The sequence below is a fragment of the Bidens hawaiensis genome, unplaced genomic scaffold, assembly GCF_021521415.1.
Source record: "Bidens hawaiensis isolate Kalapana, Puna unplaced genomic scaffold, B.hawaiensis_p1.1 tig00002631_1, whole genome shotgun sequence".
NCBI lineage: Eukaryota > Viridiplantae > Streptophyta > Magnoliopsida > Asterales > Asteraceae > Bidens > Bidens hawaiensis.
Genome location: NW_027491143.1, coordinates 1102973 through 1129045, shown reverse-complemented (window position 1 = coordinate 1129045; position 26073 = coordinate 1102973). Strand labels below are relative to the sequence as shown.

Genomic DNA, 26073 nt, shown 5'->3' with positions numbered 1-26073 from the left:
AAATGAAAGTTTGACAGGGCGACGATTATGTACCAGTCAATACGTAAAAAAGTCTTTCAGTTCGAGCATTGTTGGCACCTATTAAAGGACCAACCTAAGTGGATTTCACATACCACAAAAGATGACACAATTAAAAAGAAGATGACGGTACCATCCCCAACCCCGACAACAACCTCATCCCCAACAGAGAATGTTATCGAGTTGGAGCGACCAATGGGTACGAAAGCTGAAAAGGCAAAACAAAAGACCCAAATCATTCAATCGGAGGAAATAATCCAACTTAGAAAGATGAAGTATACCCTTTTAGAGGAGTCGAGTGCTCAAGAGAAAGAAAACTATCGTATTAAGGCTGAGAAGATGGAGCATGACAACACAAATGAGCAAAAAAAGTTACATCTTGAAGATGAAAGGTTGAAGTTAAAGAAAGAAAAGTTGAGGACTGAAGATGAGAAAGCAAAGCTTGCAAAGAAGGATTCAGATCAAAGTATTATGATGATGGATGTGAGTGTCATGTAAAATTCAACGACTATATTTCGAGGGACTTCAAAGGGAAATCATAATGAGACATGACCATGATTTAGATAATCAACTTTGAAAACCGAAGACTATTTTTTGAGTGTTTAGTAATTACTTGATGCTAACTATTTTTTGGTGGTTTTTTAAGCGTCATCAAGTTAAGCGTTAATCGATGTTGACGAATTTAGATAACCGTAAGTTAAAAAGGCAGTCTTTCTTTTGGTGAAGTTATAATATGTTGACGAATTTAAGTTTTTGAGTATTAATGCTTGTTATGATCTAATTGTTTGTGTTATGTGATATAGTTTTACTTTGATTGTATGGTTTTGAATGATTAGTCTTTCAATGATCCTTTTTCTTATTCATATAGAAATTTTAATAGCAAGTATAATATCTTTTTTATGAGTAGCGCAACTCGGTTTCATGGGTTTGATTGTTTGACAAAATAGACAATAAGACAAAATAGATAGTGGTTAAGGTTTTGAATGAAAAAAGGAGAAACAAATAATAAAAAATTAATTATGAGATAGGAAATGGGGGATTGGATGTGGAAGGTTTTTTAAAAGTGAGAAATAAATTTAGAAAATATGAGTTTTTAGCTAAATTATAAAGATGGAGATAAATGATAGAATGAGAATGCTCTAAAATGCTACTAATGCGTCAAGCTACTATCGTTCCTAGTTTGGCTAGCCATTGCAACTCGCTAATGATAATTAGCTACCACTGGTGACCAATTTGACACTTAGGCTTGCTACCACTAACAATAAAGTTAATGTAGATCATAACTATCAAGTTGTTGAAGATTTATTACTAATGATCAAGTTGTTTATAACATGTGGTAACTTACTATTACGAGTGTTTATCACTGATAAATCAGTAACCAACGATGATCTATTTATTTTTACAACGTTTAATGGCTATATATAATACATGAGATATGAGCAAATTAAGACAACCGGTAATTTACAACGTTTAATGGCTAATGTACACCTTATATAGCATGTAAGATGAGGAAAAACTTGTCAATTAAAAAATATGTCTTGAAATAATAACAATATAACCCCCTCAACTTGACTCGACTATTGTAAATTTAATAAATAGTTATACTTTGGACATTTATCTTTACCTATATATTCCTTTTAATTTTAAATGTAAATAACTTTCCACTAATGATTTTCCAAAAGTTATAACATTTTCATACGTTAATATTTTTTTAAAAAAAATTGTATCATAAAAATAAACATTTTATTGTCTTTAACTTGGGTATGATTTTGCTATAATTTTTGCAAATAATAAAAATTAAGATATTATGTATGGGTGTTCACAATTCGGTTTTAATGGTTTCTAAGTTATACCGTGAGCTATACCGATGTTTCGATTTTTTGTTATTGAGAACGGAAACTGAACCGTTTAAACTGTAAACCGAATCATTATTAATGGTTTGGTTTCACGCATTGAGCTTCAACAATAAGTTTATCGTCCGGTCCATTTTATATGACCATTTTTTTTTGAATAAATCTTAAACCAAATCGTTTGCTATGGTTTGAACATTTGAAAACCGAACGACCAAAAGTGACAATTTTATCAAATGTTTTCAAGGTTTCAAACGAACCTTAAACATCCACAACTGTTACGTGATTAACTTTTAGTACTCAAAAAGTTAAACCGGAATTTGTAGCGGCGAAATGCGAAATTAACTTTTTTCTTATTTTTTACTTTTTTACTTTTCATCCGTCTAACCGATTATCATATTTTACCACAAAGCTAAAACATGCGGCCTTCAAAAGAAAAGAAAACCCTAATTTCTTCGCCTTATAAAAACCCCTTACCAGTCCCCACTCAATCACACCCATCCGCCACCATCTTCTTCTTCCTCACCAAAGTCTGTATGTGTTTTCTTATTATGATTTTATTATATAATCTATATGCGTATGTTTACTTTTACAAATCATTATTTTTATTATAAATAAGAATACGATCGCAATGATGACTAGGAAAATTCAAGCTCAACAGACCGGAATGCAGCCTTATCTATTCATTTACATAGATCTGTTTGCGTGTCGATATTCCCGCTGAACTGAGCGATCTTTTTTATTATTTCTTTTTGTTTTGATTAATGTTTTTATATTATAACTATTGATGTTTGTGGGGATTTAAAAGAATTGCAATGAGGATACAAAGCTCCCTCTTCTGAGTTTTTGTGAGGAGACTTTGCTGGCAGAATCGAACCAAATTAAACTCATGCCAACTGAGCAATTTTATTGTCCTTACAAATATCAATAGTTTTTGTATTCTTATTAATATATTGTGATTGTTTTATAAAGATAGATAGATAGATAGATAGATTGCAGTGATGACTTATAAATTATCAAGCTCAACAGACCGGAATGCAGGCCTCTTTATTGAGTCTTGCGTGTCGATAACCCGCTAATTGAGCAGTCTTTACTTTTTTTTGAATTGTTCCTGTTTTAATTTTTAATTCGTTTTTTGTTGTTTGAGAATTCACATGAATTGTTTTTGTATTCTGTTATCAAGTGATGATACAATAAATTAATCTTAGGACACCATTGGACACAACTTATAGTTGTGGGTGAGAATGACATTGTATCTGATGATCACTAGAGTTTTTTTTTTATTTTGGGGCTTATGATGATAAATATAATTATCTTAGCGGATTTCATTGAGATTTATTTATTAAATCAATGATCTGTTTGTTACACACACTGAAGCTCTTGATAAAATTTTTTTATTTTATAAAACATTGGAATGGTTAATTGCAATGATGAGGTTAAACACATTGGAATGTGTTTAGGGAAGTGGACAAGGCAGTGAAAGTTGTCTTGCCGTGATCCTAATTTAAAAACGACTTCTCCTTCCACTGAGCCTTTTTATTTATCATTCCGTATTATTATTAATATTGTTTGCGTCCATTTACCAATTCTGGAGGATGTATTAAATAAGTTCCTCACGGTGTAATGGCTCGGACGCCAAAGCAACAATTGTGGCTATCCTGATAAATGGCTGTTCAGTGCCATTGTATCCTGGAAACACCTCAGACATCATGACTAATGTGTAACGTTTAACTGATTTTTGGTTATCTGGCATCAGTTTTTGTACTAGTAGGATGCAAAGTCAGCCTGAGCTTGACTCATTTAATTTACGCAGAGCTTGAGCTTGGCTTGTTTTGAGCTTTATTTCTAAAGCTAGAACTTGGCTTCTGAGTAGATTTTGAAGCTCGCGCTTGACTCCTTTACAATTTATTAGTTATTTTTAATTAATTTTTACATTTTATAGATTTTCTATTTTAAGTTTCTGTATAGTATTGTTATAACATTATACAAATTAATTAGTAACTTTTAAATATATTTTTTAAAAGTTTATATAAATGGCAGACTTATTTAGGCTCGCCAGCCGGCTTGAGCTCGATAAGTGAAGCTTGGGCTCATGCTCGTTTATTAAACGAACTTACTTTTAGGCTTGGGCTTAGGCTTGATTAAGCTCGGCTTGTTCAAGCTTTTTAACAAGCCGATCTTCAGTAGCTTGTGAATAGCTCAGTTTGTTTGCACCCTTAGTACCAGATAATAACTTTTTTGAATGTCATAATAAAGTTTGGTAAGTAGTAATCGAATTTTATTTTCTTAATTGTTTATTTATTTAACTATCATGTTTTTTAAATGTAATTTGATTTATTGTGCGATGATGAAACAATTTGTGGACTAGAGTTTCTGATGATGGGCTCTTCTTCCCATTCTCTTTGATGACAAGCCCTTGGCTGTCTGAGCGCAAACAAAACATTTAACAGTGTTTTTTTAATTTTGATGATTAATATCTGATGATTGGTTTAAATTCGTTTTGGTGCTTATGATGACAAACATAATTATCTTAGCGGATTTCAGTGAGACTGAAAATAATCATATATTTCAGTTAATGATCTCATTGTTTCACACACTGAAGCTCTTTTTTATATTTGCCGTGCTTAGTTTTGGCATCGAAGTAAAGTGTTCTTTGCATGTTTTACTTTATTCACGATCACAAGAACTTATTTTAGTTAGAACTAGTGATTCGGTGAATCTTGATGTTGTACCATGTGCATTGATGTTGACATGAATTCAGTTAGTTTTGGATACATTTGTTGTGATATTTAGAGTCTTTTATCAAGTGATGGTGGATCTCATGATTATTAGAGTTTTCATGTATGAGTTGATTTGTTTTTGGTATGTTTTAAAACATTTGAAGGTTATGTTAATGTTAATGACCTAACCGCATTTTAATAAACCGGCGAAGAGTAAATGACATAAGCAGAATTAGGAAAACCCTGACTCTTCTTCGGCTTAGTTTTAGTTGTTTAGTAATGGATTTTAAGTTTAGTTAATCTAGACATAATTATTCCCTATGACTAACGGTTCAAACGGATAACGAGCACCTCACAAAGGACTATTGTCAAGCACCGCAACGCTTTTAATGGTTGCTGATTTACTATGTGTTATGAATATGCAGACTCCACATACAATGTTGTCAGGTATAAATGTCCACGCCCACGCTTACTAAGAAGAAGTCATTTTTGTTAGGCGTTGGTTATTGCCTGTTAATTGCTTAACAAAGTTTATGTCCAATTTGAAGCCTTACAAAGTGGTGTTTTTGATAGATCAAAACTTAATGTTGTAAAGTTTGAGATTTTGTTTGTCTTTTTAAATTCATGAAATAGTTGTAATCGTTAGTTGGGTGGTGAGGAGAGGATTGGGGGTATTAGTTGAGATTAATCGTGATTAATAGTTGTAAAGAGATACGTCTCCCAACCAAAAGGTTGTGGTTTCTAGTCTCATTTGAGACATGTTGAAACTTGTTTTTATACAAAAAATTTTACACAACCATTGTCATAACCAATTGTGCCAATTTAAAAACTAAATTGTTTAAATCCAATAAAATACTCCTTATACTTAAGCCCTAAAATTTTTTTTTGCCTTCGGCTCAAAATACTTTTCACCTTCTAGGAGCCGGCTCTGTGTAATTCATTAAAATATGAACTTTCATAGTTATTGAGTTTGCTACGAATGAAGTTATACCGATGTAATGGTAACAAATTACAGGTCAACTAACATAACCAGCAGCGTTGAATCACAAGCAAGGTGTAGTTGGGAATATTTTAGCCGTTCAAAAACAGAAAATAGTTTTTCATAGAAATTTAAATGTTCTTTATTAATATCTTAAACAACGATTCTTGATATGTACTTTTTTTTTCTAAATAAATAACCAAAAATTTAGCAAAAGAGAGTTAGCATGGTTACCACACGTCCTTCAAAGTCGACGACAATCTCAACATATGGCTGAGAATCAAGGACACAACACACATAATAACAAACATGACATGTCACTTGTCGATAAGTCCACGTAAGCATGAACAGATTGGATATGTGATCCAAGAATCCACTCAAAATACTATCTCCGTTATCCCTATGTATCATTTTCTATCCCATTCCAATAATATTATTTTTATTATACACTTTCTACTTATATTTCATATATTCTATAACTTTTTATAAATTATAAAGGCATACATACATACATATATAGTAACACACTGTATTTCATTTTACAACCATCACCACACAACTACCTCTGTTATAGCTAGATAGATCTCTTTAAACTTACAGCAGCTAGCAGTTAGCAACTATATCATTAAGGTAATCGAATTAATTGCTTCTTGTGATGATCTAATATAATATAATAATTTGCATTGCTGTTAAAGTAGTTGAGTCATGTTGATTGTTTGTTAATCTAGTTATGTTTAGATATCTAGGGTACCTTTTGATGTTATTGAAGTGTGAGGTGATGTTTGATTGCATTCGATGACGTCCTGCTTAGATTGCGAGGGTATTATGTGTTTGGATCAAATACAAATTAAATTAACGTGCTAATTGTGAGAGTTAAGTAGTATAATTATATATACAACATACTGTAATTATAGTGTAGTGTAATTACACTACGATGCAATTACATAATTACACTGCTTGTAAATATAATTACACTACTTGATTTTCACAGGTGGCACGTAAATTTAATTTGTACGTTAAATTTCCCCATATGGTATCATACATATTAGTGATTATCATGTAATTTTGTAAATCAATTTGTGTCAATGTATATATTGGAACCTGTAATATCCCTTATCGGTTGGATAGGAGAACACAACATTCTTTATAAGGAGGTGGGCATCTTCCCTACCATGACGTGTTTTAAATCCATGAGGTATTATCTTTATAGGCGCGTTATTAGCGTCTCTAAAATGATAATGATGATTATGTTATTGATGGTGATGCAAAGAAGTTGAACAAAGTAAATGTTTGTATTATTTCTTATCAATAGTTGTACATAAACCTATATACACATATACACTCTTATTTATATCTCTTCTTCGTAATTGGTAGAGCGTTAAGCGATCTTCAAGAAACCTGAAGTCAAACATTACAGTTTACGGTTGCTGTGAACCAACTGCCTCAAGGTATGTGGTACCATTTCCATTAACTCAACTCGCGTGACATATGATGGCAACAAATGCAGTCATTGGATTAAGAGCAGGCGAACGGTTTTTAACTTCATCATCTTACTACTCCGAAGTCTGCGAAAAGCTATCCTGCAGCAGCAATCTCGGGTTCACATTCATCCCAACCACAACCTCAATCACTTCAAAAAAGTCTAGTCTTGTAAACAAACGAGACACTCACTCGACCCGAGCAGTTAAAGAACATGTAGATACCGCTATTGACGCTGCAAGTACTACAGATCAATGGGCTCATAGGTTTGACTTTCTAAATGAAGAAGTGTCCGAACATGAGTACTCTTCGGTTGATGCTTTACTGTTGTTACATAAATCTTTATTGGAAAAGCAATGGACTTTATTGACAGAAGAGACGATAACTATAGAAAAGAATAATAAAAAAGTGGTTACGGGTTCAGGGGTGTCTGCTAGAAGACGTCGGTTAAATGCGCAGAATAAAACGTCTTCTGTTAATGAAAGTAAGCATTTGAGATCAATGATCAGTCCAGAGCTGCTTCAAAATTACCAAAAAGGGTATCTTAAAGGCGTAAAAGCCGAAGCGTTGCTGACTCATTCAGAGGTTGTTGCTTTATCCGAAAAGATCAAAATCGGTCTGCAATTAGAGGAAGAGAAATCAAGGTAATAATAATATTAGTAATTTGTAAATGTTTGTTTATTGATAAAAGGATTTATGGTCTATGAATAGGCCTGTAAACGAACCGACCGTTCGGTGAACTGTATGTCAACCGTTCTGTGGGAAGTTCGTTTATGTTCGTTTAGTTAAACGAACGAACATGAACACATGTTCCGTTCGTTTATGTGTTAATAGAAAATAATTAAATATTAACTGGATTGGTCATCTACTTAAAGGTTTTATATTTGTTAATTTGTGTTCATTTAAGTGTTTTCATTTATGTTCGTCTGTGTTCATTTACATTTGTTCATATGTGTTCATTTATGTTCGTTTATCTTTTGTTCAGTTATGTTCGTTTAGATATTAAAAAAACGAACACAAATGTTTAACTTTTTAAATAAACGAACATGAACATGAATATTTGTTCAATTAAGTGTTCGTGTTCGTTTAAAGTTAAATGAAGGAACACGACCATGCCCTTTTTCGTGTACGTTCGGTTCGTTTAAAGTGAGATGAAGGAACACGAACATGCCCTTGTTCGTGTACACTCGATTCGTTTACCGCCTTTAATTATTCACATTGATGAATGCACCGGCCTCAATCTTTAGGCTCTTTATTTGTGTTCGTGAACACATTCATTTCCTGAATGAACGAACACAAACATAAAATCTCGTTCGTGAACACATTATTTCCTTAACAAATGAACATGAACAAGGCGAATAATCTTTGAATGATTTTTTAGTTTGAAGGAAAGATTGGGAACTGAACCTTCAGAGAAACAACTTGCAGATTTTCTAAAGATTTCACAAGTTGACTTGCAAACCAAGCAGTTTGAGTGCACTTTGGCTAGAGAGAAGCTGACAATGAGCAACATTCGTCTCGTGATGTCGGTTGCACAAAAATATAAACATATGGGAGCAGATATGTCTGATCTAATTCAGGTACATGTTAATATATGATGCCAAGTTTGCCTTCTGTTTCGATGTAATCACTACTTTTTAATTAATTTAATATAATATATGATTTTTTGCACGCATAATTTAACCTTGTGAACAATGTAGGGTGGTTTAATAGGACTACTTAGAGGAATAGAGAAATATGATTCATCTAGAGGGCACAAGATTTCTACGTACGTCTATTGGTGGATACGACAGGTGAAAACTGAGAACTACAAATTTACATTACATTTCTTGGATTTCAAAACGAACCGGTAGTTACTTATAATATTTTTTCATGTCAGGGTGTCACGAGAACGTTCTTTGAAAACTCTAAAACACTTAGATTGCCTACGCATTTGCATGAACGGTTGAGTGCAATTCGAAGTGCAAAGGCCAAACTAGAGAGAAAGGGAATAACTCCATCGATTGATGTAAGTCGAACATTACAGTTATATCTTCGGGCCTTTGAGCCTTTCTTTATTATGTTCTTTCGCGTTTTTATTTACATTTTTAAAATTTTTTCGTATAGAGAATTGCAGAAAGCCTGAATATGTCAAGAAAGAAAGTTACAAATGCCACTGAGGTACTAAAACTTTTAACAAACTTTTATGGGATAATGACCAAAATGGCCCTTTTTACCCACAACATTCCCAACTAACCCTTTAAACCATAAATACCCAAAATGGTCACTTCCTAAACTGTGTCGGATCCAACATATTAGAACTGATATCCGACGGATCTATCTGACTCCCTTCCGTTTTTGAACCAACCACATCTAGACACGTATACACTTAAAAGGTCGGCCATTGATCTATTATGTCGGGCTTTATATCTATTTTGTCAGGCCTCCATATATATTCCGTCGGGCTTCATTTTCGTATGTTATATTATTCCGTTGGGCGGGCCCGACAGAATAGTTATGAAGCCCGATATAATATATATGAGGCCTGACAGAATAGATATGAAGCCTGACATAATAGATCATGGCCGACTGTTTAAGTGCATACGTGTCTAGATGTGGTTGGTTCAAAAACGGAAGGATGTCAGATCTGTCGGATGTCAGTTTTAATCTGTTGGATCCGACAGTTTAGAAAGTGGCCATTTTGGGTATTTTTGGGTTTTTTTATTACTTTTTTTTGGGGGGGGGGGTCAATAAATGTTGTTGGTAAAAAGGTTATTTTGGTCATTATCCAAACTTTTATTTGCAATTTCAGTTTCATTTCATTTGTTATCTACTTATGTGCTTAACCTAGTATGTTTGCATGTATCTCCATGTAGGCAGTCTGTAAAGTGTTCTCACTTGACAAAGAAGCTTTCCCTTCTTTAAACGGTCTTCCTGGCGATACGCTTCATAGTGTAAGTTATATTAATCAAAATAATGAATCACTGCTTTAATTTATTTTTATTTTTTTAACATATGTACTGTAATCTTTGCAGTACATTGCAGATGATAGCCCGGACAACGACCCATGGCATGGTGTAGATGAAGGAGCTCTCAAGGTACATAACCTTATACGAATACGAAAAAAATAAAAATAATGTATCTTTTGTCTGATACTAAAGTTAGTTTTTTTTGTTATTATTTTCCAGGAAGAAGTAAGAAATCTCATTAAAAAGACTCTAGGCGAACGCGAACGAGAGATCATATATCTTTACTATGGTTTGGACAATGAATATCTTACTTGGGAGGATATCAGTAGAAGGTATAACATATTATTTTATTTTATGTATATTATTTAATCTGATACACATTGATATATATTATTATTAACATTTCAGGAAGGGGTTGTCAAGGGAAAGAGTAAGGCAGGTTGGCCTTGTTGCACTGCAGAAACTAAAAAACGCGGCGAGAAATACAAATTTAGCTGCAATGCTTGTGAATTATTAATTTTTGGTTCACTTTTTGTGAGGAAAAATATCCATGTACATATAAACGGTCGTCGTCGTGTAATTTTTCAGGTGCTAATATTTATAAACCAGTATAAGTTACTGACTCGAAAGGCCTGTTTATTTTTTAAACAATTGGAGAGCAGTGTATAGAGAGCTTCATATTGCAGGATAATCTATCATTTTGTTCACATTTGTTCAAAGTAATAATTTGAATTCAACATCTAGTGTAAAAGTGCAGGGGCATAAGCAAGTCGTCCAGGTTCGACTAAGCTTGAACTATATTTGGGCTTTGCTCGTTTATTATTTAATTATTTTAATGCGTGTATATATGAGCGTGTATATTTCAGAATAAATAATATGTTGTGAACTGCAAAAAGCCCTATAATGAACTTGTATTATATGGTTTTGCAGTCCTCTATAGTCTATATTATATACTTATATATTATATAATATATAATATTTTATTATACAAATATTATTGCATTTATGTAATAGATTCCTTTAAGCTCAAGTGCCTAGCTCTAATTAGTCATTTATAATATGAGCTTCAAGTTAGGTTTAATCATGTTTCTAGCTCATTTAAGCTCAACTCAATTTGAAATATTGGCAGCCTGATTTTAAGTATCTTAGTTGCATACACCCTAAAACACACAAATTTTGAGCTCAAATAGTCATAGTTGATTGTTCAAACAAGTTACTTTATAAAATTAGTAATTGAAAACATAACTATAATCAGGGGTGAGCAAAAACCAAACCATAATCGAAAACCGAACCGTTAACCGACAAAATCAATTGAAATTAACCATAACTAAACAGAAATGACGCTTATGGTTAAGTGAATATGATTAATTAATTGACCATTCGGGTATGGTTACGATTAATGTGTCTTCGTTAACTGAAACCGAACCAAACCTTGTATGCTTGTGTTTTCCAGAGTTTATACCTCTATTTCCATAATTTATATCTCCGGTTATAGCTTCGAACATTGTTGCAATTGTTTATAACATAGCTTGGAACCGACATGTTTCAGTTTTGGAACTTCATAAGTGAGCTTAAAATATCACAATCAAACCATTATAAACTATTATAAAGAAAAAAAAATACATTTTACAATTAACCAAAACCGACTCATAACAATGCTTAACCGACTATTAGATTATAGTTATTGTTAAGCCCCATAACCGAACTGACTTTGATCACCTTTAAAGAGAGCGTGTTAGAGGCAAACTTTACATCCATTGAAGGAGAATAGAAAGGTTGTTACCAACTTACCACTGAGACTAATAAACCTTATTTTAATCTACGGGTCAAGTTATTATAAAAAAGGGAACAAAAATGAGAATGATGAGAAGAATTTGTAGCCACACAAAAAAACCATTCAAAATAAGATAAAATCAATTAATCAATCAATCAATCATACCAAGTAAAGTCCCACCAACATCAAAGCTATAGATAGGATCTGGGGAGAGTGAGATGTAGGCACACCGTACCTCTATCCAAAGGGATAAAGAGGTGGCTTCCAGAGAGTCCATCAGCTCTAAAGTACATATATATATAAAACAATGCAGATGAAATCCAAGTTCAACAGTAATAATATAATAATATATATATATATGGAAAGAATATACTAATATTATATATATGAGAATAATAATAATAATAATAATAATTGGATTTTAATAATCACAACTTAGTGCAGTTGACCAATAATAATCCCAACTTTAATAAAAAAAATAAAATAAATAAATAAATAAATCATAACTCAAAATTTAATAAAAAACGAAAAAAAGTAAGAATGCAAAAATGTTTCCATCATCTTTCTCGTTCTCATAAAAAAAACACAATGGTAAGTGAAAAAAGTCGTGTCTTTTTGTTTATCATTGTGTTTTGTGTTTATTTTCGTCATTGATTGTGTCTTTTTTTGCTCGACGTTGTGTCTTTTTTTCTTTATATTATGTTATATTACTCAACATTATGCTATATTTTGTTCGACATTGTGTTATATTTTGCGATATATAGTGTTTTTTTTTAGTTATAATTGTGTCTTTTATTCATTTTCGTCATTGTGTATTTTCGTCATTTTTTTGTATTTTTTTTTTTAAATTTTTGAACGGGAATGATGGTGGAAACATTTTAGTTTTTTAATTTTTTTCATTTTTCATTTATATTTTGAGCTATAATTTTTTTATTAGTTTTTTTGAATTTATTTTTAAGAGTTTCTTGTATGGTCAAAAATCTTTATCACACTTCTTATTTTTGTTCATTTGTATGTAAACTTTACCCTTAATCTACATCACAATTTTTTTAATACAAAAATAATTAATAATGACAAAGACACAACAAAGTTACAACACCGTTGTCCAAACTCCAAAACACCATATTTTGAGATCCATGCAAAAGTCAAACCTCAAAATCCTAAATACTAAATTTCTAACACATGTATATAACAATCACCCAAATCTTTTGACCATTCAATCTTCCCATTTCCACAAATACACCATAATTTCAGTCCTCCATTTTCACATATTCACAAACCAACCAAAACAACAACAATAATAATATTATTCACACAACATCCATAACAAATACAATGTTCAGATCGGTAAGCACCAGCAGGGTTTCGGACGATACATATTACAGCATTTACAGCCATTCGCCTACGTCGAAGGCGGTCTCACCCGCGCTACGAGCATTAGCTCTGGAAGCCAATGAATTGCCGCAAAACGAATCGTCCTCGTTCCCGTCCACGCCTAAGAAGGATAAGCTAGGACGTGGCCGGTTTTCGGAGAAATCGGTTCATGTTATTCCGCTTATTCTTCTGTTGTGCGCGCTTGTTCTTTGGTTGTTTTCGAATCCAGGTGAGTTTTATTATTATGTTGATGATCATTCATCTTTCTTAATCATATTTCTCGAAATTGTTTCGAATTTAGTCGTGTAGGAGATACATTGTAATGGTGTTAATCTGGAATCATGGGGTGTGCATGGTTCGGGTGGGTTATACAAGTGGCATGGTTCGGGTGGGTTATACAAGTATTTATGTCGCGTGTTACGACGGAGTACATTAAAAGCATTATATATTTACTTGTTTAAAGGTACTTTGCGTTGCAATAGTGACGTGGCGGGAACTCGACCTGTATCGATTGGGTTTATTATGGTAAACTTGAAAATTTAAAAAGTTTTGCTAAAAGTTGAAAGTCTAGAAGTTTTATCGTAAGAGTGTAAATTGCGGCCAAAGTTCATGTTAACAAAGTTGAGGGACCAAAATGTGAATGTGGAACTTGATCGGTATCGGTTGGGTTTGTTACAGTAAAATGTTGCGGCTAAAGTTGAAAATCTAAAAGTTTTGCGAACAGTTGAAAGTTTAAAAGTTTTATCATAAGAATGTAAAATTTGGTGGCCAAAGTTGAAAGTTTATAGTTTTGTGGCCAAAGTTTATGTTAACAAAGTTGAGGGACCAACATGTGAATGTGGAACTTGATGGGTTTGCTACGATAAAAATATTGTGGTTAAAGTTGAAAATCTAAAAGTTTTGTCAAAAGTTAAAAGTTTAAAAGTTTTATTGTAAAGGTGTAAGATTTTGATGACAAAGTTGAAAGTCTAAAAGTTTTGTGGCCAAAGTTTATGTTAACAAAGTCGAGGGACCAACATGTAAATGAGTGAAATTTTAATGATAAATATTTAATGGAAATCAAAGTTTAAGGTGTCAACTTATAAAGTTGTGAAACTTTGATGGCTTAAATTTTAGAAACACAACTTGGGATGTTCGGTTTTTATAAAAACATAACATTGGTTTTGTTTCGGTTTTTGGTTTCATGCACACTCACTTAAATGAAATTAATTTGAACAAGCTTGTGACAATAATAATTTTGATTTCCAGACGTTAACATGTCGATAAAGAATGAGGTAATTGATGGAAAAACAATACGAAGATCATTCGATAGAGATATTGATACTTCTGCTAGAATTCAAATCGAAGGTTCACATGCGAATGGTGATTTTGGAATAGCCAGTCGCGAAGAAGGTAAAAAGCCTACAACAAGTATAGGAAACTAGTTATGAAATGATCAACCATATTTTTATTTTACTATGATAATTAATTTGGTTATTTTGTCTATTCGTTTGTATGATTTATTGAAATGAAAAAGCAATGCATGAAATGATCCAATATTAAGAGTTTAACTATTCTTGGTATTTATATTATATAATAACAAGTAAGGATTCCAACACTAATTGTTGTTAAAATTTATGCAAATAGTATAAAATAGTTTTTTATAAAGACTATTTATGTAATTAACTCAAAGATCTGAACTACACAAACTATTTATGTAATTTACTAAAAAGTAAAGTTCCGGTGTTAATAATTCCTCCTAGTTGGCATTTTTTTGGAGACCATAACCGTCATCAATATTATTTATCCGACTCCTTACCGCTTCACCAAAATACGTGACTCGTTCAAAGGTTTGGTTCGCTCATTTCCTTTCTCACAAACCATTTTTTACAACACACAAATGGTGATTACATATGCTAATCAAAACCCAAATCAAAGATTACTAGTTATTGTTGGTGCTTTAGCTCCTGGAGCCGATGGTAACAAGCCAACATACCACCTTTGCAACTTTATAATCTAGTGCTCGGTTTTCCAACTATGATAACAATATATAGAATATTCATTAACAAATTACAAATAAAGAAATGACGAAAACAAACTTATGTTAAAGCTTTTAAAGCACTCTGCCCGTCCATAGCCAAAAGGCAAGGAAGTATCGAGCTGATGTTCTACTGCTTAAGGACCAATTACGGGTCTGAACTTATTTATTTTGTTATCTCACTTCCCGTTTATTTATTATACTTTTTATATAATAAACTTATTATCTTTTACTATCAAGTGTATATTTATAATTGTTTGCATATCAACTAGCATTGATACGAAAAACTAGATAGATTGTTATAATAAATAATTCGGTTATGAAAAAAAAAAAGCAAAAGTAAATACTCTATGCTTCACTCACTAAAACGAGTAATTTTAGCATCAAGGTATGTTACGTTTAGCATACACGAGGTATGTTTAGTCGATCATATGTTATAGACACAAATCAAGTTTTTATTGCCATCATCATGCCATGAATGATGAATCTAACTTAACATTTCAATCACATGCTATGCTATACAAACTACACAATATTTTTTAAAAATTAATATTTTCTTCAATAGGAAACATACACTCATCGTTACACTTAAATGTGTATAAAAAACCGGTTTAGGCTTGTCAACCCAGTTTCTCACCCGACCCAGTTCATCAAAGAAACCAATTTGACGCAATCTGTCAGTTTGTATATTTGTTCGTAGACTCATACTTTGAAAGCCGTTTGGACTTGAACATATTCAAAAAAATATGCCAAAAGAAGTAAAAACCTTATTTCCTTTTCAAAAATCGGTTCCAACATGATCCGAAGCTTCTCGGATAGAACTGAAAAACTCATCTCCAAACCTATTCCCAACCCTATTAAGTTTGGGCCAAACTAGTTTTGACCACACATTGACCAACCCGAATTAGGCTATCACTTTTACCCGAAACCCGACATGAGAAAACCTGAACCCGAACCCAAACTAACCCAACCCGAAAAAACCGAATCCAAGAAAAGGCCAACCCAAACCCGAACCAAAGTAATTTTTGTTAGTTTTTGGATCTAATTTCTAGGTTTCGGGTCAACTCGGAAAACCGAATTAACTATCTGTTTAAAAACATGGTAATATTATTAAGTATGTGCACCGTATACGGAACACGCTACACATTCCACTTGTTCCTATTCCACCTATTATGGTTGATCAACTATTTATTGTTTATATACCTATTCTATTTACGACAAATAGCAACCATAATCGAATAATATGTTGTTTTACCAGGTTATATTTATTTATTATTTGGTTATTCACGTAACGAGTAAAAAAGAATGCGTTGCTTTAGTTTTCACAGTGTAGCTTTTCTTTACTTTTCTTTTTGTTTTCTTAAATACCCGAAACCCAATTAACCCAATCCGTAAACCCGAACCCGAAAAAGCCGTGAGAAATTTGAGTTGGGTTTCAGGTCTAAAATTAAATGTTTAAAACCCGAAGAACCCGACCCGAAAAACTCAAAACCCGAAGCGGTTTCAGTTTTTAAACAGATTTGTAGTGTACATGTGTAGTTAACTAGTTACTAGTTAATTAAGTTACACTTGCTTAATTTGGGGTTGAACAAAACCCCATTAAATACATAACAACAACAACAACAACAACAACAATAATAATAATAATAATAATAATAATAATCAGTATTCATTCACCGTCGTCACAGAAATCACCAATCACAACTCGCCGGAAATAATAATAATAATTATTATTAGAGCTATTAACATCTGATCTCTGTCTCTCAACACAGGTAATAATAATAATCCTTCTTTATTTCGAGCCCTAATTCTACTTTACGTTTTGAATTGGCGAACAGTTCGAGGTACATACTGGTGATTCACTTGATTATTATTATTATTATTATTCAATTTGTTATTGTTATATTTTTACTCTGTGATAAGTATTGTAAGAGTATAAAATTGAGAATATATTATTAGGCGTAGGATGCTAGGGATGTAATTGTGTTCGTGAACGTTCGATAATGTGTTCATTTACCGTTAATGGCCAATCGACCAGGTGTTCGATGAAATGCTTGAACCATCTGCAACATTTTTAATGACTTTTCTAATATTCATATAGATTTAAGCATTATTATTTTTATTATTCACGAACATACAATAAATATTTATGAGTGTTATGCGATTATTTATTAACTAAAATGGAAAAATATATTTGAGTATTATGCGACAAATTTGTATGTAAAAAGTTAGCATATGAATACGAATGCTAAGAAAATGAGCGGTCTAGACGAGCCGAGCCGCTCGTGAGCTACTCGAGATCAGCTTGTGAAGAAGCTCCATCGAGCCGAGCCTAAACGAGCCTATCATTTTTATAATGTTTTGAAAAAATAACTAAATTATATATTATGTTATATATAAAATTTTATAATTGAAAAAAATAATTATAAATATATTAAAACAAATTAATAAAGAGTAAGCCGGCCGAACCCAAGCTGGGATTGAGCTCTGTGTAAGTTAAACAAGCCGAGCTCGAGCTTAGTCGAGCTCAGGCTCGGTTCGTTTGCACCCGCAAAGAAAACACCAACACAAACATGGTAGCCGGACCGAACACCATTCCCGGTTAGCCAGCCAAATCAAACAATACATTCTGTTTTATTTGCGTTTGTGAAACAAGTTCATTTTCTTAATGAACGAACACGAACAAGAAATTTTGTTCGGTTAGTTGGCTGTTCATGATCTGTTTGTTTGTCCGGTAAAAGCTTAATGGACAAACATGAACAAGGCCCTGTTCGGTTGAGTTTGGTTCGTTTGTTGACCTAGGAATAGCGGTCTAGGAAACAGATTGCAAGTGGAACAACAATAACTTACGATCCTAACGATACAGAACACTAAATGAACAGAAAGAGAATCTAACAAAACCGTGATAGAATGATAATCTTCATATGCAACATGATTGATTTCTATCAATTTGAATTATACATTGTAAACAATTCTTGGCTGGTTGACTAGAAGAGTACCGAGGGCCAGTTCCTCCCTAAAGTGACATTTTGATCTCATTTCTGCTGAAATTTTCACCTTTATAGATCTAACGGTTAGGCGTGGAAGCTCATTTTAGTCTTTTGTTGATTGACCCTGCATATGTGTTAATTGATCTTCCACTTCGATTGGTATTTTTGCAACGAGAATTGAATAAATGGCACACTTTGTTATTGCTTGATTTTGTAATGGTAAGATTTAGTATACTAGTTATATGATTATGTTACTGCAATGGGAAATTGGGGGCGCCTTGTTTATAAATTATAAAATAGTGTGAGCTTGTTTTTAGTGATGACATCATTTGTATCTGAGATACATCTTGTAAGTTATAACACTTGGTATTTAGTGCTGCGTGCTTTTTAGGGGTTAAAACATTGCTTTATAAAAATCTTTTAGGGGCTATGGTTCACTATTTATTAGTTTGAGGTTTAGTTTTAACTAAGTATGATGTAAAGGGCTAAACTGAAACCTGTGCAATATAAATACGGCGTTAGATCGGCAACACAAAAATCTAAATCATACATTTGAAGAGGGCTACATTTAGGGTTTGAAGGATAATTAGATATGGGAAAAAAACGGTCGGCGGCCGCAGCAAACAGATCGAGGTATGGGTTTTGTTTATTCGATTCGATGTGTGTTTTCAATTCGCTCTACTTTCTTTTATGTTTATCTGCTTTTTTTTCCCATTTGATTAGTTATTTACTGATTCCATTTGTACATGTATAAATTCCTTTTTGATTTCACTCAAAGTTTTTGTTTTGCGGCGGGACTATTAATTCATAGACGAGATCTGTGATGCATCTTCCTTAACTTTTCGTTATGTTAACAACAGTTCTAGTTTTGTGATAAAGAGCTTTGTCTAACAGATCTGTCAATCAGTAATGTGGATCGCATTAGTTATGTCTTTTAAATCCTTGAGATGTCATTTTCATTAATGTAATTATATGAATGAACCATCATTTTCTTTCTAAATTGATCTAAACATGGGGTTTCTATAATTGGTTGAAACGTAGACTAAACAAGGAAATTAATTTTGAAATTGTTTTATCTTTGGTTAAGCTCACTCTTGTTTTGTTGGAATTGCAGTAAAGTTACCTACAGCATTGTCTAGATATAGTTTTCTAATGAGAAAGTCTTGGACTTTGAAAATGGTTTAACTTCCATTCGAATGGGTGTTTTATCAAGTTGGTTTAATTTTTAATAGGACTTAGAGACCAAATTTTGAAAGTTAGTACAGAATCTGTTGTGTTTTTTAGTGGAAATTTAATCCTTTTTTGAACCACGGTGAAGTCGTTCAAACATGCCATTTGACTCGGCGTTTCTCAAAATTCTTTAAGATGTATAAATTACCCTTTTTTTGTAGTCATCAGAATTGTTGTAACCTTTAAAAATAGACGGTTGACCATTGTATAAAACGATGCATTCTCAAATGTACGTTCATAATTCTTTCAGTGATACACCACATGATTTGTATATACGAATTTGTATTCTGTAACTCTGTTCAGTATGTTCTATATGTTTAAAATTTGATTTGTGTAATTATGTTGGTGTTAACTGTTAAGCCGTGTCTCTTAAATATTAAATTGGGTTCCACAGTAAGTTTTGTTAAACTGTGTTTAAATTTGAACTTCTTCTTAGAAGGTAATTTGGTTATTTTGCGTTTCATGGAAAATTGAGCTAATGCTATGTTCTAGAAATGAGGAAGTAAGAAATTGGATATGAGTTTTCGATCTCTGAAAACTCTTTGAAGGTCATGGTCTCATGGGACATATTATGTTCTGGATTTTAGGGTCATGTCCATCAATTGATTTTGATATTTTATGGTTAGCTTTTTTATGATATGTTTGCATGTGTTGTGGCCCACATTTTTTGAGGTAGCCACTTGTGGGGTACATTTCGTGGTGGTTTGATAGTAATATAGTATTCGGCGTCTACTCTTTGCTCAGAAGATAGGCCAATTTTAACATTTAAATTCAGTTGGTATATTGACTGAGTGTATTGTTGACAGATTTGTAGATTGTGTATGGTTGTGTGATGCCTAACACGCATCACACATTTGTAAGGTAGATTTGGATCTGCATGTCTTATGTGCATGCCTGTGTGACATATTAATAATATATGTAAAAAGACTTCTAACTATTTTACATTTGAGTTGAAGATTGATATGCTAAAAAATCACAATGATATAGTAATTATCTAATCTTGGAGGCACTGAATATCAATGTTACGTGACATGGCGATGAACTGCATGATGTGAGATGCTGATTGCGCCTTTTTTCTACATCTTTATAACTTTTACATTTATTTATTGCACAGGTTGGCAAGGGCCCGAAGTGACCCTGAAGAGTCGCAACCCCAGATAAATGAAGAAACCAATGCTTTAGCTTTAGTGGTTTGGAGTCCCCCAATCATGCCAGGCATACCTTTAGTTTCTCGGGAAGCCAAGTACGTTTATCTTGCATTTAGGCTATTTATCTGGATATATAACGTTTCTTTAGATCCGATGGTGTCCAGTTCGTGCGTGTCATAGTATTATATTTTTTCAAACTGAAGTTACAAATCACTTATTTTAAAACGCCAAATGAAGTAGTAAGCTTTTTAATATCCTTTCAAGTGCGTGTGAATAGTAAAGATTACATTATATTGCTTGAGAAGTATATCAATTGATGCAAGTTGTAAATTGCTTTTGTTTGCAGTTACTCTAGAGAATCAGATCTCCGGGTTCATTTATCTGAAGAAGAACAAAGGGCCGCTGAGGAAAGCCTCGCGCGTTATTGCCCGCTCTTAGAATTCTACAATGTGCTTAAACACCGAGCTAGTAAAAATGTATTTTTCTTATTGACTTAAATTTGTCCCTTCTTTAAGTAGCATTTTTTTATTACAAAAGATGATTGCAGTGACACATGAAGAGTTTGATTAATTATTTGTATGATTTTCATGCAGCCATCGTTTCTAACAAGATGCTTGAGCTACAAGATAAAAGACAAGCACAAGAAAAGGTAAAAGATACTGCATACTCTCACAGCCATTTCCACTAATCATTTTATTCACTGTTGATATACACTGTACATGATCACTCTTTGTTGATTTGATTGTGTTTTTATCTAGGGTACAAATATCAGTATCTATAAATAGACCACTGGATGGTGGACGACAAACACAGTCCCTTTTTCCATTGTATATTCTGTTGGCAAGACCAGTGCTTACACCAAATAGGGAGGTAGTTTTTTTATGTATACACACACACACACACATATATATATGCGTGTGCGTGTGTGGGTGTGTGTTAACTATTTTTTTACTATCTTTCTAACTCATTTCTCTATTGGCATGTGCACAATTTCTGTCTAATTTCTAGACGCCGCGATCTAGTTCTTATCGGTTCAACCGTGCCTGCAAGCTGCCTGCTTATAGAGGTGCTCAGACAGTGGCTTCACCTCGAGCCAAATTTGTTCTTCACGAAATCAATAAATTAGCAACGGAAATCAAATCTGGTTCTCTTGCTTTGCTTTTGGTTAGCTGTGGTATGCCATGTTACCTAGTTTGATTGTATTCAGAAGAATATTATGTTCATTTGTGTTGTTTTAGTTGTTAACATCTATGAATTTTGCAGCTGATGTAATAAATCCAACAGCGATTGATCTAACGAAGGATCATATGTTTACTCCCTGTAAGATATGTTTCATATAATTGATATCATCGGCATATATGATCTTCGGTGTTCAGTTTCTTATCTGTTGTTTGTTCATGCTTGGCAGCATATGAAGGTTATTGTTTGATGGGGAAGATTCCAATTGATTTTCTTCAATTTTCAAGGGAACAATCTCGTAACATAAGTCTAGGAGTGAGAGCTCAGTTTACTTCAACTGTTAGCTTGAAGTCATGCTATATGAAGGTAAAACCTGGGAGGCTAGGATCAACTTAATGTTTGTTATGTTTATTTACCTCAATTGCGTTGACGGGTGTTTGATCTATTTTGCAGCTGAGTTCTTTAGATGAGGAAAAGCGCATATCTTTTCATTTCCCTCGTAATTCTGAAGCCGTGGTATGTATCGTCTTGAATTAATGCTCTTTTGTGTGTTTTTTGAAACTTATTTAATGACTGTCATTTAATGGTTACCACAGAGCATATTGCAGCAAGTACCAGTTAGTATAACCGCCGAAGAGCTCGGGGCCAAAGATTTAACGCGGTACGACTTGCATTCATACAACATCATCCCCACTGATAAGCTGTCTCAGGTCATGAGGTAGTTATGCTGCTGCTACTATTTCTTTTTATCACCATTTGTAGCTTCTTGAATTGAAATTACAGTTTGTTATGATTTTGTTGTCAGGCTAAGGACAGGAAATGTTATCTTCAACTACAAATACTACAACAATTTGTTGCACAAGAGCGAAGGTACCCTCATGTTTACTGGATGCAATCTCTGAATATAATATCATTTTGCTGCGTCATGCATCTCTGCATTTGAGTATGAGGATCTTCTTTTTGTTTTTGCAGTTACCGAAGATTATTGTTGTCCGATTTGCTTGATAAAATGTGCAAGTTACAAGGTAAATATGGTTCTAATTTTCCTTTTTTTTTTCTACACAGTATAACCGAATAATGATGAATTGATGTGTATACCTTGATGTCTTTCAGGGACTTAGATATCACTTACCTGCATATCATGATCTTTTTAACTACGAGTTCTGGGTTGGTTAATTTCATAAATCTCACGGAATTTTTAGTTTTAATCTTGAACAAGAGTGCTTACCCTTATAATGCTGTTTAGGTTGATGACAATTATCAGGCTGTGATTATATCTCCTACGAAAGATGCATTTACTCCTGAGGGGCTCATAGTACTGTCTAAAATACCAATTTCAATGTTTTATAAACTAATTCTATTTTTTATTTTTATTAAGTCTCTGTTCTTCTGAAATGCAGAGCTTTGGCCAAATGATTGATCCTAGACAACAGTCGTATTCGTTTTGGCAAGTTACTCGCTTTTGTTCTCTAAAGTTTTTACTTCTTAATATATATGTAACTAAATATATATGTAACTCCAATTTACACAGCCGTAAGCCCTTGAAAAGCATGAAGTCAAAGAGACGAAGTCAAAACGCAAATCGAGTGAGTCGAATTAAATTGCCTTTAGATGCCCCTGCAGCTCCTCTTGGTAATTTCACTTTCGAATTTCAATTTTTTTGTTAGTTTCTTGTGAAAATGTTAAAATATTGATTCGTCTTTTCTGTTTGTTATGAATTTTCAGTTGTTGACGAGCCGCCTATGGATTGTGAAATACAGAGTCCTAATGCTGTCGTTGTCTCACGTCCTGCTGCTGGCATCTCATCTTCTGGACGAGAATCCACTCCACAATCAAGACCCGGAACCAGCACCATTGCACAACCCACAGTTTTGCAGTTTGCAAAAAGTAGAAAGTTATCGATCGAACGCTCCGACCCTAGAAAGTATGTTGGTTATTTTCAAGCTTCAACCATTTTTTATACATTTTGTGGAACTTTAAATACCTTTTTCTTGCTTTGCAGCAAAACCCTGTTGCAGAGAGGCAGTTTCTTTCATTCTCACACCGGCCAGGTTACATATTTCCCTGTAAACAACTTTACAACTCACCATCACTATCTATAATCTAATATATTTTCTTTCTAAATCGTCTACATTTAGCCAATGGCGCAAGAGTATGTGTTTGGTGATAAAGATAGTGAGGATGAGGTCGATGATGATGTTGCAGATCTTGAAGACCAAACGGTATGTTAATATGTTATTTTTGAGCTTGTAACAAACTAACAAATACTAATAACAATTTTCAAATACATTATACATTTCAGATGCTAGATGACTTTATCGATGTCACCCCACCCGAGAAAAAAATGATGCATATGTGGAACTCCTTTAAGAGAAAGCAAGGGTAATTCAACTTTCTACTTATATTGTTAGTTATATATTATGTAATATTTCAACGTATATGCTTAGTTTCAAACTCATTTGTTTTTTATGGTGTTAGGGTGCTGGCAGACGCACATGTTCCATGGGCCTGCGAGGCGTTTTCAACCCAACATGGAAAAGAAATTATCCAGACCCCATCATTACGCTGGTATCCAAAACCGATCAACTCGATTCAGTTTTGAATTTAAGATAATGTTTACTCGAATAAATATACTATTTACTTCAGGTATGAGTTTAAGATAACAATGCGTAATCTGTAAATTGTGGCAGGTGTTGGTGTATATTCATGATTAAGCTATGCCAACATGGTCTTCTTGATGCTAAGTCGATGAACCGATGTAGCTTGATACTAGAAGGGTTTAAGGACCAAAATCAAAGTCGACCAATAGATCTTCATGATAACGAAAATTAATGTTGTGTTTTCAAATATATGTTTTTTAGTATTCGCGGTGAGAACAAAGTATGTTTTGGCAGAGTGAGCAGAAGGCCACGTTGTTAAGATTCGTACATTCTTTATTTTCGGTTGTTGCCGTGACCATAAAGATATGAACCTTTTGTTATATGAATAGTTTTATTCACATGTTTCTCTCTTTATTGCGGTATATAGTTGCATTAACACTTTCTATGCTACTTTCCTGACGTGTTTGTGATAATGGTTTAAAACTTAGAAGGTAAGTTGTATGATCTTGTGCTATTTCCCACCTTTTAGGTATGAAAAATATATAATGCGTGTTACAACTAGCTTTATTAAACGTATTAGCCATATCACGAAGGACTAAATTTAAAATATGACAACCACAGAAAAGACTAGTGTACAAGTTCCTTATAATCGGTGTTTGATTTGTTATACTCCATGTATGTTTATTTCATTTGTGTGTTTGTGTTTAAATTAAGTCAATCAACTTTAAATTCTGTTCAAATTAAGACACTAAACTTTAATATTTTATTATATTATAGGTTTTAACATGTTTTTATCATGTTTTGTTTATGATTCAATGAGGAAATCTTTTTATCTAGTTTTTGATGTTGATGTGAAGTAGTAACATGAATTTTAATTTTTAAATAATTAACGTCTTTTATTTTTTTTAAAATATAACTACATATGCTGAAAATCTCGACCCTCACATGTTCTCCTTCATTGCTTTCTAGACACAAAAAATCCAATGAGGCTCGATAGGAAGATTTAGTGATCCGATTCGAAAAAAAATTATAGAAGTGACATAATCGAAACACTTTTGAAACTTGGCTACTATTCTATGAGATATTCTCATTCTTACAATGAGAATTGATTAGATGACGTCCTTTGTTAATTGCTTGATTATATAATGGCAAATTTAGAGCACTGACCGTATAATTGTGTTATAGTTATGAGATGTTGTGAGGTCTTGTCTATCATATACTATATGTGAGATTATAGTGTCGTATTTAGACTATTAGTAACTTCACGAGTACACTTTTATTTTAGATATATCTTGTATTACACGGTATAATAGTGTGTATTAATTTGTAAGGGATTAAATTAATATTATTATGACTTTAGGGGGTTGTAGTTGCGTTATTTAATAATTTGAGGCTTGACTATAACTAATTAAGAAGCACGGGATTAAATTGAAACATGTACGATACGGTGTTAGATGGATAGCCGCAATACACTAAAACCTAACTAAATATTTGAAGAGGGGAAAACTTAGGGTTTGATGAATGCAATGCTCATAGAGAGAAAATCAGGGTACACATTCATTTTATGGATGAACGACGAGGAAATACCAGCATTTGGTTATTTTGTGGCAACGATTGACGAGAAAATATCAACTTCATATAACACAAGCTCAATTACCTAAAGAAAAAAAGAAGTTTATGCAATTTGATACCGTTCATAAAGTTACAAAATACGAGTAAAAACAAGCTGCAACATAAGTGACAATCCTCCATTTAGGAGTATAAATC

The 26073-nt window shown here is 33.0% G+C and overlaps 2 protein-coding genes and 9 non-coding genes across 14 annotated transcripts; all 11 read left to right on the top strand.

Annotated features, from left to right (window-relative positions):
• Nucleotides 1-2492: 2492 nt before the first annotated feature.
• LOC143620769 (small nucleolar RNA Z107/R87) lies at nt 2493-2603 on the top strand. Its single transcript, XR_013151398.1, has one exon. It is a non-coding gene; the product is annotated as a small nucleolar RNA Z107/R87 (small nucleolar RNA).
• A 70-nt stretch (nt 2604-2673) lies between these two features.
• Nucleotides 2674-2772, top strand: LOC143620772 (small nucleolar RNA R30/Z108). Its single transcript, XR_013151401.1, has one exon. It is a non-coding gene; the product is annotated as a small nucleolar RNA R30/Z108 (small nucleolar RNA).
• An 87-nt stretch (nt 2773-2859) lies between these two features.
• Nucleotides 2860-2957, top strand: LOC143620770 (small nucleolar RNA Z107/R87). The gene has a single exon (XR_013151399.1). It is a non-coding gene; the product is annotated as a small nucleolar RNA Z107/R87 (small nucleolar RNA).
• An 85-nt stretch (nt 2958-3042) lies between these two features.
• Nucleotides 3043-3135, top strand: LOC143620768 (small nucleolar RNA snoR31/Z110/Z27). Its single transcript, XR_013151397.1, has one exon. It is a non-coding gene; the product is annotated as a small nucleolar RNA snoR31/Z110/Z27 (small nucleolar RNA).
• Nucleotides 3136-3156: 21 nt separating this feature from the next.
• On the top strand, nt 3157-3248 carry LOC143620774 (small nucleolar RNA R11/Z151). Its single transcript, XR_013151403.1, has one exon. It is a non-coding gene; the product is annotated as a small nucleolar RNA R11/Z151 (small nucleolar RNA).
• A 41-nt stretch (nt 3249-3289) lies between these two features.
• Nucleotides 3290-3403, top strand: LOC143620767 (small nucleolar RNA Z152/R70/R12). The gene has a single exon (XR_013151396.1). It is a non-coding gene; the product is annotated as a small nucleolar RNA Z152/R70/R12 (small nucleolar RNA).
• A 46-nt stretch (nt 3404-3449) lies between these two features.
• On the top strand, nt 3450-3578 carry LOC143620771 (small nucleolar RNA snoR80). The gene has a single exon (XR_013151400.1). It is a non-coding gene; the product is annotated as a small nucleolar RNA snoR80 (small nucleolar RNA).
• Nucleotides 3579-4203: 625 nt separating this feature from the next.
• On the top strand, nt 4204-4304 carry LOC143620773 (small nucleolar RNA Z157/R69/R10). Its single transcript, XR_013151402.1, has one exon. It is a non-coding gene; the product is annotated as a small nucleolar RNA Z157/R69/R10 (small nucleolar RNA).
• A 67-nt stretch (nt 4305-4371) lies between these two features.
• Nucleotides 4372-4473, top strand: LOC143620775 (small nucleolar RNA R11/Z151). Its single transcript, XR_013151404.1, has one exon. It is a non-coding gene; the product is annotated as a small nucleolar RNA R11/Z151 (small nucleolar RNA).
• A 2468-nt stretch (nt 4474-6941) lies between these two features.
• On the top strand, nt 6942-10689 carry LOC143620736 (RNA polymerase sigma factor sigA-like). Its single transcript, XM_077092364.1, has 9 exons — nt 6942-7690; nt 8428-8626; nt 8747-8839; nt 8926-9054; nt 9153-9206; nt 9902-9979; nt 10061-10123; nt 10214-10326; nt 10403-10689. Exons 1-9 carry the CDS (start codon nt 7056-7058, stop codon nt 10509-10511), a joined length of 1473 nt encoding a protein of 490 aa, XP_076948479.1. The 5' UTR covers nt 6942-7055; the 3' UTR covers nt 10512-10689.
• Nucleotides 10690-16801: 6112 nt separating this feature from the next.
• On the top strand, nt 16802-24728 carry LOC143620735 (polycomb group protein EMBRYONIC FLOWER 2-like). 4 transcript variants are annotated; one of them, XM_077092360.1, is made up of 21 exons: nt 16802-16931; nt 20494-20622; nt 20874-21003; nt 21121-21176; nt 21286-21397; nt 21536-21701; nt 21791-21847; nt 21936-22072; nt 22160-22222; nt 22303-22424; nt 22512-22576; nt 22679-22731; nt 22820-22873; nt 22953-23021; nt 23107-23153; nt 23238-23338; nt 23432-23757; nt 23845-23928; nt 24009-24088; nt 24185-24274; nt 24397-24728. In XM_077092360.1, the coding sequence occupies exons 2-21, from the start codon at nt 20588-20590 to the stop codon at nt 24536-24538; spliced, it is 1989 nt and encodes a 662-aa protein (XP_076948475.1). In that variant the 5' UTR covers nt 16802-16931; nt 20494-20587; the 3' UTR covers nt 24539-24728. The 4 variants fall into 4 exon arrangements, with proteins under 4 accessions (XP_076948475.1, XP_076948474.1, XP_076948477.1 ...); XM_077092361.1 differs by lacking the exon at nt 16802-16931 and having other exon boundaries at nt 20183-20622; nt 23432-23630; nt 23709-23757; XM_077092359.1 differs by lacking the exon at nt 16802-16931 and having other exon boundaries at nt 20182-20622.
• Nucleotides 24729-26073: the final 1345 nt, after the last annotated feature.